General features: G+C 41.7%; 2 protein-coding genes across 4 annotated transcripts; both read left to right on the plus strand.

The window, feature by feature from the left end:
• Positions 1-901: 901 nt before the first annotated feature.
• manea (mannosidase, endo-alpha) lies at positions 902-5,008 on the plus strand. 2 transcript variants are annotated; one of them, XM_070842217.1, is made up of 5 exons: positions 902-970; positions 1,957-2,566; positions 3,413-3,522; positions 3,723-3,799; positions 3,974-5,008. In XM_070842217.1, the coding sequence occupies exons 2-5, from the start codon at positions 2,065-2,067 to the stop codon at positions 4,605-4,607; spliced, it is 1,323 nt and encodes a 440-aa protein (XP_070698318.1). In that variant the 5' UTR covers positions 902-970; positions 1,957-2,064; the 3' UTR covers positions 4,608-5,008. The 2 variants fall into 2 exon arrangements, with proteins under 2 accessions (XP_070698318.1, XP_070698317.1); XM_070842216.1 differs by having other exon boundaries at positions 933-1,168.
• Positions 5,009-6,579: 1,571 nt separating this feature from the next.
• fut9a (fucosyltransferase 9a) lies at positions 6,580-10,126 on the plus strand. Of its 2 annotated transcripts, XM_070842627.1 has the most exons (3): positions 6,580-6,620; positions 8,598-8,711; positions 9,151-10,126. In XM_070842627.1, the coding sequence occupies exons 1-3, from the start codon at positions 6,580-6,582 to the stop codon at positions 10,124-10,126; spliced, it is 1,131 nt and encodes a 376-aa protein (XP_070698728.1). The 2 variants fall into 2 exon arrangements, with proteins under 2 accessions (XP_070698728.1, XP_070698729.1); XM_070842628.1 differs by lacking the exon at positions 8,598-8,711 and having other exon boundaries at positions 6,611-6,620; positions 9,036-10,126.
• The last annotated feature ends 5,083 nt before the right edge of the window (positions 10,127-15,209 follow it).

Genomic DNA, 15,209 nt, shown 5'->3' on the forward strand with positions numbered 1-15,209 from the left:
GTGAGACAAGACCCAAGCAAAGACGATCCACAACCCCACTTTCAGAGACAGCAGAGTGTAGTAGAGGATGATGCTGGATGTGGAGGAGCCCTGAGGAGAGATTAGATTGATTTTCACATGTATTTATGATTCCTGCAACAAAACACTATTATGTCCGTTGATTACGGGTATATGTAAACTAATAGCATGTCTTGCTGAACCTGTGCATCCTGTACACCCCTCGCATTAACCGTCATCATATCATCACTGTCATTGGACCTCAGGAAGTAGGGGGTCTCATACAGTCCTTCAAGAGTCATCGCTCTCTCCCTTCTGCCCCCAGAAGACCTCCGAGACTTTGGTTTCACCATTTTCATTGTGACGTGTTTATCACTTCAAACAACTGTGGAACAGAAATGACAGAAGAAATATGATCAATCAAATTGACCAATCAAATCAAATTAGCATGAATGTTCATGTTAGAGAGAGGCTTGTTTTCTCTTATTTGGTGGAAGTATTTATCATTAATTTAGCTATTTTTGCAGTCTGATGCACTTACCGCGCACACAGATTGTGCCTGATGATGGAAATTAAGCACGTTGTTTTCAGGATTTGATGTCAGCCAGCATTTCAAAACAAACTTTAAACTACTCAGAATGTTTTTTTTCGAAACAGGAATGTTATGCAATCATGTTACATAAAAACAGATTGAAAAAAAATTATCAATGGCATCAATTTGTTGGTCCTGTTGGTGAGGATTGTTTGTGTAATGCCCTTCCCAAACGAATGGGGGCGACATGCATCGCTGTGACTCAGTTAAAGTGCTCTTTGACTGGACAGGATGCAGCACGCCGCACCAGCTTCCTACACAACACGGATGGGTCACGGTCACTACTGTGGACTGTGAGCGGTCACTGCGCAGCCGCAGTCGCAGATGGTTTACAGATCTGTGACGTTTTCCAGTGAACCAGCTGGTGAACCAGAAGTGCAGGTGCGTCCCGTCTTCTACATCTTATGCTACGAGAATAATTCATGAGGTGTCCTCGGTGCTGTTAGACAGACTGGGTTCGACATTAGAGGAAACTCAGTACTAATACGGAAACAAGAGAAGTTCTTGACAACCGGAGGACAAAACAAATATTGTGTCATCCGCGGTTCTTGGCTGCAAGTCTAAAGTTCATCTCTGCAGGTAGAGTTGAATTAGCTAATGTTGTCAGCCTAATAATTGTGTCTGTGAACATTGCTAAACTGCACTAGCTAACTTATATGTGGTGAAGCACACAGTAGTGACTGTAAGTGGTTGTAACTGTATATGTACCAGCACTTCCGCATAGTGTGCAGTCATCTGAAATAACGTGGCTCTCTGCGTTTCTGCGCCTCGTTCTCTCTGCTTTTTTAGAGCCGAAGCGATTATCAATAATTGTTTTTCCGTTTAAGTAATTTTTCAAACTAAACCGCCAAATATTTAACGATTGCAGCCATTTAAATGTGAGAATTTGCTGTTTTTTTTGCCTCAGTTTGTAGTAAATAGAACAATTACTCGATTAGGCTCGACTGGAAATGAATTTTGCAACTTTATTGATTTTTCAAGCAAAAATACTACATATTTGTTCCTCAAATGAAAATATTTGCTGCTATTCCTTGTTACAACATTATCATTATCTTTGGCTTTTTGACATTTGATGCATTTTCACTGCACGATTTCATGATTAATCAATCGATTACTCAATTATGGAATTAATTGTTCGCTTCAGCCCTAAACTGAACATCTTTGGGTTTGAACTGTTGGTTGGACAAACAAGGAATTTGAGGAGCTGGACTTTGGGAAATGAAACAATAAGCCTACAAGCATTTGAGATTATTTTCTGGCCTTTTGACCAAGTGATTAGTTGATTAATCGAGGAAATAACTGTTAGTTGCAGCCCTTAATGCTTTTTTGTGGCACACTTACATCCTTTCTTACCTTCAAACCTCCAGGCTGAACAGAAACTCACTGACCGAGATTCAATGGCATCCAGTCCAGCAACAGTCCCTCGCTGCTGTCTCAACAATGAACTGTGGAAAGCCTCAAGCACTGACTGAAGAATGGCAAGGTTTAAGCGCAAATCTTGCATCACACTGGTTGTTTTGGTGTTGCTTGTGCTCATAATAACAGTGGTCTTGAAGGCACTTACACCAGAGGACTCTCTGTTCAGCAGCCCTGTTGGCGCAGAGCCAGACGGCAAGAATGAGATGCAGAGAGAAAACAACAATAAACCTGACCGGAGCAAAATGAATGACTCTGCTCAGTCAGAAAAAGATGCAGAACTGGAGGCTGCACTGAGGAAGTTCCCTCCTCCCAACTACTATCTCCATGCCTTCTACTACGCCTGGTATGGGAACCCCAAGTTTGATGGCAAATACGTCCACTGGGACCACCCGCAGCTGCCACACTGGGACTTTAAGGTGGCTCAGGGGTATCCACAAGGGAGACACAAACCCCCTGATGACATCGGGTCCAACTTCTACCCGTCTTTAGGGGCTTACAGTTCCAGGGATCCCTCCATTATAGAGGCTCATATGCAGCAGCTACGTTCAGCAGCCATTGGTAAGACAGAAACCTAAACTTAACTTCAGGGCAGGCCAATAGTTCAACATTATCACCTGTCTTTTACCAATGAAACCATTTTTTGATGATATCATGATGCTGTGATCGTCCTAAGTGATCTAGGGATGCATACTGACCTAAATAATTCACATTGAACACAGTTTCTTTGTTAACATCATCATAAAATTCAGCATTTCTGCTTTGAGTTACTTTTATCCATTTATGCTATCATGTTACCTCATAAAAAGGATTTGAGGAAAAAAGGGAACATTGGTGTCCGATCAGTCCTCGGTACTGAGTTCAGGTATGAGAATCTACATTGTGGGGGAAAAACTAGTTTGTCCTTAATGAAACCACTATTAAAGTATTAATAAGGAAAATTCCCAGCAATTTAGCAGATGTATGTAAAATCACATGTTAAATCAAGCAGATCTTCAATGCAATTAACTGACAACACCCTACTTACATTATAAAGTAATAATAATAATTAGTGCTGCCTGTAAGTATGCTATATCAGTATAAACATGATATACAATAACTTTTCAGTTTCACCGGTCTTTTGCTATTTAAGTTGCTGTTCTTGGACATTTAACAGATACCTGATATTTAAATTAAATGACCCTTTACCTAACTAATTACCATTTTGCTTGCAAAACAAAACAATTAACGTGATTTAACATACACGATGCATATTTTGACTGACATGTTCATGTCAGCCATTCTGTGTTACCCCTACACCACATTTGATTTCACTGCAATACATTTACGCTGTATGAATCATCTTTTATTTATGAACAATTATCTCAGTGTCTTCCTCCATTGAACTGTAACTGTGTTTGTTCTCAGGTGTCATTGCTGTTTCCTGGTATCCTCCAAACTTGAACGACGATAATGGTGATCCAACGGATGAGTTTGTGCCTTTGCTGCTGGAAGTGGCACATAAATATCACATTAAGGTCCGTATGAAGATAATGCGGGAGTTAAGTGGCCTTAAGTTTTGTATTTAGCGGCTGACTAAACATTTGATCTTTAAAAACATTTAATATTCTGAACATTTAGGAAAGAAAATTTAAAAAAAATCAATGTATATAAAGATGCTTTGTGTTGCTGTTGACAGTGTCGATCTTTTCTTTTGCTGTCATTTATGCGTTTACAGGTTGTATTTCACATTGAACCATACAAAGGAAGAGATGAAGTCAACATGTTCACTAATGTCAAATACATCATTGAGAAGTGAGTAGTTCAGTGTTCCAGTGTTGTCAGTCAAATGTCAGCACAATGATCTTATGCTCCCTCTGGAAATCATTCTGTCATGACACATCAATCAATAATTATCATGTTTGCATCACAATTTCTATTCCCGGGATATCTTTCACGAGTTGTTTATTTTGTGTTTCCTCCTCTCAGATACGGAGAACACCCTGCTTTCTTCAAGTACCGGACAAACACTGGCAAGCTGCTTCCACTCTTCTATGTGTATGACTCATATCTGATGAACTCGGAGCAGTGGGCCAAACTGCTAAAACACACAGAGAGTAGCAGCATCAGGGACAGCCCATATGATGCCATCTTCATTGCTCTGCTAGTTGAGGAGAAGCATAAGAGGGATATCCTGACTGCCGGCTTTGACGGTGTCTACACCTACTTTGCTACTAATGGATTTTCATATGGGTCCACTCAACGAAACTGGGACTCCATTAAAGCTTTCTGCGAAGACAACAATCTGTTATTCATCCCAAGTGTGGGCCCGGGGTATATTGACACAAACATTAGACCTTGGAACTTCCAAAACACTCGAAACCGCATCAACGGCAAATACTATGAAACCTCACTGAGTGCTGCATTGCAAGCCAGGCCTGATTTTATTTCTATAACATCTTTTAATGAGTGGCACGAGGGGACTCAGATCGAAATGGCCATTCCCAAAACAGGCCCGACTGTGTATCTGGACTATCTGCCTCATAAACCGGCAGTCTACCTGGAAATAACCCACAAATGGGCTGTGATATTTGGTGGTGAGCGACGAAAATGGCAGGAATGATGTGATCAAGAGCAATACTTGATTTATGTTTATTAATTTTTGTATATAGTAATAACATGAAAGCTAAAGGAAGCCGTAGTAGCAGAATGCACAACAAAATGCAAATGACTAATAACTGAGAACAGCCAAATAGTTTGCTGAGCACCAGACAAGTGAACTACATTATCTTAAGTTTGGCTGCAGTGATGTATGTGATTTAACTGATGTTACTTCTTGTTCACGGAGCCTTGTACGTTATCTGGATACAAAACCATAGTCGGCATGTTTTATCACCGTTCTCCTGCTGACACTGTGCATAGGCATGTTTTGCCATCCTGTAATCTGTGACTATATCAGACCTCAACAGAAATAAATGAAGTACACCCTGCAAAGGACGGGAAGATGCAAATAAGCAAAGCAGCCAGCTGGTGTAAAGCTGTCGCCTCTCTCAGCTTCCATCTCTGCCTCAGCCCAATGCTAGAAAAAGCACGACACAGATCTTGATATTTGAAAGGCATGTCAACCTTAAATCTGAGATGAAGAACAGCAATGACGACAGTAGAGGGCTGACAGGACAGCAGTTCAGTTATTGAATCAGGCAAAGAGCCCAAACAGCAAGTGGAGGGTAGAATCAAGATTATTTTTATCCGAGTTGTAATTTGCCTTCTTATTAATGATCTGACGTCATTTGCCTGCTGTGTTCTCTGTTCTCCTCAATTTTAGCCCCTTTTCCACCACGTAATCGGAAACTGCCATGTTTCTGTCTGTACGTGTCACTCATAGTCATTCTGATTATCTGATTTCATTTTGAAACTTCCCAGCTAACAGTTTTTGGGTCGGGGAAACGCTCCCCAAGCGTTCCCTGAAGATTATTTTGCTGCCAAAGTTGTGTGTAGCCATTGTGAGATCAAGTGAGTATTTTCCAGGCAAAGGGAGTCTAATGAAAGACAGAACTGAGTTGCATTATGGGAACTTGAGTATCCTGTGTTTTTGGAGCGTGGCTTATATGAGAGACTAAATTCAGCCTTTGCGCCTTCTTTTGCAACCTTTTTTTTCCAGTAAAATCTATCTCACAAGTCTCCTAACATTATGGAAGTGCAATAATAAAATGTCGAAGTGCCCCTTTAATTAATAATGAGAAATAATGAGCTAATAGGCAAACTAGTGATGTTAAAGGTTTAATGGTACCAATAGCCACATTTGGAGGCTCAAGTGCCTCTTTGTTATTTGTTGAATAATTAACCCACCTTATGTACCGGGGCATCAATCCGTGAATATAAATTGCACGAAAATGTTGCACTTAACCTGGTTCTTCCTCAGTGGTTGTGGTGCATCATCATCATCACTGACCGGCGGTCATAGTTCAGCGTTTGGCTGCATCACTAAAAAGCAGCTATGAACCACATTACCATCCCATTATTCTCTTATTTGGACTAAACAGTCCAAGTAATACCTCCTGCTTCACCTGTTTATTCAAAAGAGAACCTGAAGCAGATGATTGAAGTGTAATATGCACTAACGCTGAGTCTCAGCATCACACACACACACACACACACACACACACACACACACACACACACACTGGAGCTCCGCCACAGCCTGCAGCTGCATTGACGGTAAACAGAGCAAGGTAGCGCATGGGCAGCCAGCAGGGAATTATTCCACATCGCATCACATCCCTGAGCATACATGGCGTCCTCACACACCGAGCCATGAATGTAGTGTGCAGGCTGACGGGGTAGCCGCCAATTTCTTTTTTTTTTTTTTTTTTCAGCCATCATTCTTTGCGTCGGTGTGCAGCAGTCGGGAAGATTCAGTGCACATTGCTACAGTAGGTACCATCATTTTGTGGATCAGGACGATGGATGCGGGCTCGTCCGGATCTATTCCTGCAAATACGGCGGACACGGGCGCGATTTTTTTATTCCAAACGCATCCACATCTTCCGTATGTTGCAAGGTGTCTTTGAAAGGGGTACGGACCTCTGGAGGAAATGAGAAGGAAGGTCTGTTTTGACTCACGCCTGTCGAGATGGTGAGTGAAATGCATGGCTATTTTTTTTTTTCCCCCTGCACCCCATGGCTGAGCGGTGGTACCTGCTTTTGATGGCAAATCCTCGCCAGCTAATTAGAAATGATCTCCACAGAAGGAAAAAAAAAAATGTTACAGCAAAGCCAATGATCGGTGCTTTCTCCCTTTCTCTCTGGGCGTTTAGATAGCCTACATAACACGTTTAATGCGCTGGACAGTTTCTACTCCAGCGGACTATAAAGGTCTTTTTTTTTTTCCTCCTGTGAATGCGATGTGCACTCTAAGTCGTGCTTGCCTTCCACATACATACATTTTTTCCAGCATCATCCTCCACGCTGTTATTTATATTCTGCGCGTTTTTCGTGCGCAAAGGGCTGTTGTGTGTTTGCAACACATGAAATATTCCAGCAAGTCTCCAATATTCTCATTAACTTGGATTCAGTGTCACGCTAAAAGACAACCATTTTAAACAGTGGCTCGACTACAGCATCACGCTATAAAATGACCTTCAGTGCTCGGTGGCTGGGAATTGATTCTCACCTGGGATGGAGTGTCCTTTTACAATCAGTGCAGTGGCCTTCCTGACACAACGCACATGAATCGAAGTGAAATAGGCGGAAACAAAAGTCATTTTGCAGGACATGAGAGCTTTCCCTGTTGCCCTTTAGCCTACCTGGTCCTAAAACCACACCAGGGATTTGATGCGTCTCTGTCACTGATGCTGCCAAAATGTGTGGCTGCGTCTTTTCCGCCTCTCTCCAGTCATTTCAACCGTAGCCCCGCTGCAGACTACTCACCCATGCGGTGCTCTTTCGGTGTCCCAAATACATCACAGTGCATTTGGCAAAACCAGAGCTATTTTATTTAAAACAGGCATGGAAAGAAGAGAGAAGCATCTCCACTGTGTGAGCCACATCACCCCTTCATGTTAAATACTCTGACCTCAGCAGCATCACTATGGAGACACTATAACTTTACCATCACACTGCATATTTAATAGCCCTGATTTTGATCTTTTGCGCTGCTGTACACTTCAGCCTTTCTGAATCTATATTGTGTTTGACATGTTTGACGCCAGCACATGAAGGCATGGGCAGCATCCTCTGTAAAGCAAAGAGCTTATCGCCGCTGCTGACATAAACCATGTTTGAGCGGTGTAAGAGGCTTTGCCTACATGAAAATGTATTGATACCGTAAGCCTTTAAAAGGAGTTGCATTCATCTGGACCTGGTTCATGTGGCCTTTGTGCACAGATCTGTGTACCTAAATCACAGATGGGAGAGATGAAGGGATGCTGTCACATATAAGGCCAATATCATTCCCCATATGTCATATTGGGCCGATGATGTGAGGAAAATCAGGGCTGGAGCTGGTCTTATTGTTTTAAATTTACTTAAGTGATGTGTGGAACAGAAAAATAAAGTCACCTCTCAAGGTGTCTCAATCTTCTTGTATGGCCCCTTTATGCAACATGCAGGTGTGTTGAGCCCCAGAGAACTGGAGAGTCAGGGGGCCTTTCTGCTCTCCTCAGCCTTAAGATGGCAGCATTCTCTTACAATACATAGCATATGACAAAAACTAATAACAGCTGAAGCTTATACCCCTGGTTTACTAGCAAATTTGAAACAACATCCATGATTAACTGCAATAACCTTAACATTTTCACTTTATTTTCCAGCTAATTTAAAAGATTTGTGGAGATAAAGCTTATCTCTGCATGTTGATTGCATATGACCTCCAAACATTATACCGCATGCTTTTTCTGTGGTGATGTTGGGTGTTTTTTCCCACCTCTGTAGCCCTAATTGATTCTCCCTGATTCTCTCTCTCTGCTCACATGAAGGAGGCATCATTAAGAAGACCTGTACATTCAAGATCAAACACCCCTCGTTAGATCATTACGGATCATTGTTATTCTGCGTAAGAGCAAAGAGGCACCTCATAGCCGTGACCTGCAAATTATTATTTTTTGTCTATAAGCACTGAATCACGAAGAGGATTGATCCCGCCGTCGACCCAATGTAGGAGCAGCTCCCTCCAATTCCCACAACCTCTACTCTTGCTTGGATTTCAGCATTCAGTCAAATCCACCAGGTTTGTATTTTAATGTGCCTGAGGAGGCAACACATTTTTCTTTGAGTATTGATCCAAAGTAGTGGGCACCTCACGTATGGCAGGGTGTGCGTTCATAGATTATAGCAAGAGTATGAACACTGTGTTCGCATGCAGACGCTCACAAGCCAACTGTATTAATAGAGGCACAAATGATGTTCAGAATCAATGATCCAGTATTATAGACATCATAAAGACGTGATGGTTTGTGCAACTCCTCTTTATGATATGGTGATTAGCCTGGATGTTGTATCCTCTTGATCTTGACTTTATTCTGCCTTTTTTTCTTTGGTGTGTCCTTTTCAGGACAGAGTATGCCATCTGCACCTTTTCACAGAATCCTACGACCCCTTCTGCTCGGCACTTTCATACTGGGATGCTTTGTGACTCTGTTTTTGATGTATTTTAAACCATCCACCAGCTGGTTATCGGGTCCTGTAGAGTCAACAGTATCCACAGACCGGGTCAAGAACCTCTTCTCTACCAAGAGTGATAAAAACGTGACCACCGTGCTGATCTGGCTCTGGCCCTTCGGACAAACCTACGACCTGAGCGTGTGCAGCTCCCTCTTCAACATCGAGGGCTGTTTCGTCACAGCGGACCGAAACCTCTACAACAAGTCGGATGGGGTCGTCATCCATCACCGAGACATCTGCACTGACCTGTCCAACCTGCCGCCGCTCCAGCGACCATCCTTTCAAAAGTGGATATGGATGAACTTGGAGTCGCCGTCGCACTCCTCCCAGCTGCCCGGGATCGAGAACTTGTTCAATCTGACTCTCAATTACCGTCAGGACGCCGACATTGAAGTGCCTTATGGGTCAATCGTAGCAGCAGAGGGCGAGGAGGACTTTGTCCCACCCAGCAAAAACAAGCTGATCTGCTGGATTGTGAGCAACTGGAACCAGGACCATGTGCGGGTGAAATACTACAATGAGCTGTACAAACACATTGAGGTTCATGCGTACGGACAAGCCTTCGGGGAGTACATTTCTGACCAAGATTACTTCCCCACCATCGCCAGCTGTAAGTTCTACCTGGCTTTTGAGAACTCCATCCACAAGGACTATATTACTGAAAAACTGTACAACCCGCTCTCTGTGGGGACAGTGCCAGTGGTTCTCGGCCCGCCCCGGCAGAACTACGAGAACTTTATCCAGGGAGACGCCTTCATCCACGTGGACGACTTCACCTCGCCCAAGGAGCTGGCCGACTACCTGCTGCTCCTGGACAAGAACGAGGAAATGTACCTCAGGTACTTTGAGTGGCGGCGGCACTTTAAAGTAAAGAAGGCCTATTTCTGGGCAGAGCACACATGTCTGGCTTGTGATTACCTGCGTAGGCACAAGGAGTACAAGGCATTCAATAACCTTGACAAGTGGTACTGGGGCGGATAGTGCTGTGAAGGGCTATGCAGTGCTTGTTTTGTTGTTGAGGGCAGTGCTTTAAGATTTTTGTCCTTCGTTTAACATGAAGGTTCATTACTGTTCTGTCCCGAGCTCCCGAATGATGTTTTTCTATTGGTTCAGTGGCCGAGTAAGACATCCATCTTGTTTCTTTTTTTTTTTATTTGCAAGCCAATTATTCTAGCCTTACTTTGCCTTTTCTGTCACTCATTTATTTATTTTTTATAAAGTACAAATGCACTACATTTTTTATTGTTATTTCAACCCATGTTTTGCTTAACATGTCTACATTTGCTGCTATTTTTTATGTTTTTGTTCTATTATTAGTATGAACGCGAGATTGAATGGATGTTCTTGTATAGTACATAAAGATTCATGATGCAAGTTTTTTTCTTTAAATATCATCTTTCCATGAAGTGGCACACAGCGGACATCAAAATATAGTTGGCTGCAGAAGGGGACTGACACAAAAAGTGAAAATATTTATGTAATATTTATTCAAGTGAGGCATTATATGATAAAAAACAATCTCATCTGTGCTAGTGATGCAGTCACCTATGCAGTGTTTACCGAATTCAAATGTGAAAGTAGTTTAATTGTGTCATGTACATATTGTGTAATCTTGGAATTATGTAGCTGTCATTTATTTCTCCATATTTTTATATGTTTGCATTTGCACTGCTGATCCAACTGTTACCTTTACATATGTACAGTAAGACAGCCGGTCATCATATTATGTGGTTGTAGATGGCATATGGTGATCATTACCCCGGTAGACTCTGACAGCAGATGCGACGCTGCTCTGTCAGAAGGAGGTTACTATTTAAATCATGTTGTGAATTGTTCATTGTCACATGTAATGTGCCACAGTGCACTGGGATCCCGTGTGGATAATGATCATACAATACAGAGCCATTGCACTGCAATATGAAACTCCCACACACCTCATTATGTTGCATTTTGATTTGATCTGCTAAAGTCTGTAATTTTTAATTGAATACATTGACGGTAAGAGCACAAAATGAACACATTACTGAATCCTTTGATTAAGCTGTTGTGCTGTGTGTACTGTACAGTCATCCCACAATGTGATCTTAAGTATTTACACCGATATTTTCAACTATTTCAAGCAGATGTTAACATATCGGTGAAGTCGGTGTTAATTAAGATGAAATCAGATCAAGTGAGATCTGCCCACACGTTTGGAAGAAAAATGCAAAAGATGTGAAACGATTACAGCAAGATCATCCATATTTCTGTCTTTGAATCATCACACATCACAGGATTGTTTGGGCAGTTACGGGGTGCATGTGAAAGATATTTCTCTGGATTTTTTTAAAATTCCTCTCCTGTTTACAGTTGTGTGACTTGCCAGCCAACCTACACCACTCAAGATCACACTACTAAACAACAGCTCAGCATCTGTAGATATTGCATCATTTTTAAATGTTAGAACAGCTAACCCATGAACAATGCATCTCAACAGCACTCAGCAGCTATTGACATGATGGTTAAGTTTTTACAGAAAGTACTACTGTGCAAAACCATGTCAACATTTTATGCAAGATGAGCCGGCGTCTTTTTGGTCAAACTACTCGGACATGTTTCAGGTTATTATCATTCTGATATCTCTTCACTGTCAAAGGGACCATTGATGTAAATTAGGATGAATTCAATTATTTTTCTTATGGAGTATGGTTCCAAATGCCATAATGAAACCTGTATATAAACCTTGTAGTGAACAGATTATCATCTGGATCAAACCAGCCCCACTAACACAGATCATTCCTGTGCGCCAGACTGAGGGACAGAGTTTGGATTTACGGGGAAAAGAAACAATGTGCTGTATATATTTTTAATGTTCAAATCTCTTAAAAACATGCTAGCGTTGTCAGGCAGCGTATGTGATTTCGCTGCAAGTAACGGTGCTTCAATGGCTGTGAATCAAGGAGGAAGCAGAGAGACACTTGAAAAGGAATACGTCAGAGTCAGAGACGACGGTTTTAGTGTTGTGAGATGGACGTCTTCATCAAGGGAGGCAATTTTACACTGAAGTTTTTTTTTGTCTTTGTTTTTTTTCTTTTGGTAATCCTGTTGGCATGAGCTAATTGAATAAGTCATGCCAAAATGCAGCAGAGATATAGCACTTTTTTTTCATGTGGAGTTGTGTGACTCACTGTGCTGGTGCCTGTCTTAGATGGAGCTATTGTGAGTTCAGAAACTGTCATCCAAGACCTCGGCTGTCCCACAGATTAACTGTGAGTCCGCCACTCATGTTTTCATATTGTACAGTCGAATCTCATTTATGAAAACAAAGGTTTCTTGTCCAATGTGGTTGGTGACTTTAAGGAGCAAACAGTTTTTGGTTCTTTTGGGTTTTTTTTATAGTGTTGTCTGTCTGTTTCATCCTCTCTCCCTCTCTCTTTTTGCACAAAAACAAACATGAGGAGCCGCGGCTTCTCTGTCCCCTGTCTGAGTCTGTGAGTGTGTCACAGCACCAGAGAGTGAATCAGGATGTCTCTGGATACTGTCTGACCTGGCACTGATTCTGCTGGAGTCCTTAAAAACACTGAATACCAAGTGGGATGAAATCGTCATGTGGTTGAACATGAAGGTTTCTAGAAATGCTCGTTTTCTGCCAGTTCACTGACCTAATCAGTGAGTCAATCAGTACAAGTTTTTTGCCAAATCATTGTATTTTGCCAAATGTTGTGTTTTAACTGTAGATGTCTGATAGTGTCAAAGAAAATAAAGATATGGACAAATGAGCAAACACGAGAGGAGCATACAGCACTTTTTTAGAAAGAGACAGATGGTGATGTATTTGATGTTGAGCTTTTGAAATCATCATAAACTGAAACAATTTGTTTAACAAATTGTTATTTACTATCTTTGAACAAATGGTTTGACATTTTGGGAAATTCATTGCTTACCTGCCAAGCTTTAGATGAGAAGATTGATATCATATACAAACATGCTCATGCTCAGAAACTGTTTAGCTTAGCTTAGTTTAGCTTTGTTTAACTTAAAGACTGGAAACAGCTTGGCTGCATAAGTAGCGTAAAAATGGCAATTTTACAGGTGGTTAAGCATGTTAGATGTAACAAGCTAGTGGGCTTTAAACGTGCTGGTGGATTTTGTTAAAACCACGCAAGCTGTTTCCCCTTTTCCCCTCTCTGTATGCTAAGCTGAGCTAACCAGTTGCTGGCTGTATCTTATTAACCGTTCAGATTTTTAAATGGTATTGATCCTCTCATCTAACTCACGACAAGGAAGTGAGTAAAGACATTTCCTAAAAAATGCCCTAAATTCGAGACATTCGAATTCTGTCATTTCACATGGATCATGTGTGAAACTCTTGAGTTCTTCAGGTTGCACAGAATGCATTGGTCTTAACACATAATACAGTGTTCTTGCATTTATATCTAATATAATTTCCACAGATGTTGCCCACACTGTTCTCCAGTGCCATTTAATGCCGACGGAGGTATAAATAGCTGTCCAAAAGCCTTGATAAGTGATTGATGAGAGTGAGGAGAGTGTGTTGTGGTGGTAACGCCTCGATCCTCCGGCTGTTGTTAGTTACCCCATATCCTCACTAGCGCTCTGGTATTTGCAGTCCTCTCTTCCACCACATAGAGATGACACATCGTTGTCAACTTCCTCTACTCAACACTGCAGGTCAAAATGTGTCCTAAGTGTGTGTGCTGCTGGGATCAGTGGTGCAAGTAATCCATTGATGTCAGTTGGGGATTAATGTGAAAGTTCAGGTGGCAGGGGGGGGATTCCAGTTTTCAGAACTCAAGATAGTGTCAAGTCTATTTCACAGTTACTCTGTTAAATACAACACAGGACATAGCTCTATAGATTCCATCTATTGCATCTACAGTACGGTTACAGTGGTTATAATCATGGGATAAAATTATTGTCTGCCTATTAGTTCAACTAAGTAATATATTTGGGTATTGATTTAGAGTCACTGCATCATGTTATATGGAAGTTACTGAAAAAATAATGAATTGTCTTTAAAATTCCTCCTACTCTTAAAGGTCCTCCTATTGCCAAACACTGAAGGTCTGGAGTGAATGTCTGTATAATATCCAACTTAAAACTTCACTGTGGTTGCACCAGGCAGCTGATTTTGGTGAATAGCTGTAAAACCCACTGTGCACTACCTGCTTAGCGCCAAACTGCAGACAGACAAGATTAGCGACTAGCTGGTGACCATAGTAGAGCATTTAGCAGTTGAAAAGCCAGATGTATCCGTCAGGAGGTGGTGGAGATCAAAAACAGACCTAAAAGGAGAATGAATATTGGACATACCATTTATTCTTAAATGCAAGCTTTTTTGCTGAAATATTTGTATAATAGGTTTCAGTGCTTCAGCAGAAGGCCCTGGGCATGATTTTATTGATTTTAAAAGCCTGAGAATGAAGAAAGTCTTCATTTTGAGCTCTGAAGCTGAAGTTGAGCTGTTACTGTTATGTTAGGATTTCAGTTTTTTTCAATTTTTCTCTTTCAAATGCTATAGAATCTCTGTTTTGCAGAGTGTGAACACAGTAATTGATAAAAATTCTAGATATGAACATCTTATTTGTGATACATTGAAGTATGTTTTGTGCTCTGACTTGCTGCTTTTGGTACCCAAAGGTAATCGGCATGTTTGTCTGCAGTTAATCCAAATACCGCAAAATCTGTGGGCAAGGGAGGAGGCAAGGGATCGAAGAGGAGACCATTTTAATGGGTTGTGCATTCCTTGGAGTAGTCAACTTTCTCTCCTCTTTAGCAATGCAGATCATATGTCTGGCTCTGTGACAGGTCTTGTCACCCACTCATACCATGACTCATTTTGGTGAGAACTGGGGATGGTGGGGGTAGAGACGGTGGAGGCATTACCCAGGCGCTCACAGTGCCTCCCTGAAGGGGTGTACGGTTTTGTGAGATAGTAGACTTAGTAGATTGTATCTCCTCGCCCCCAGTAACCCCCTATGTGGCTATCCTGTTCAGTCGAAAACACTGCGTTGAAAGTGAGCCCTCCATGCTGCAGAGGAGAGCAAGCAGAGGCCTCCTCAAA

This window comes from Pempheris klunzingeri, chromosome 13 (genome assembly GCF_042242105.1).
Source record: "Pempheris klunzingeri isolate RE-2024b chromosome 13, fPemKlu1.hap1, whole genome shotgun sequence".
NCBI classification, from domain to species: domain Eukaryota; kingdom Metazoa; phylum Chordata; class Actinopteri; order Acropomatiformes; family Pempheridae; genus Pempheris; species Pempheris klunzingeri.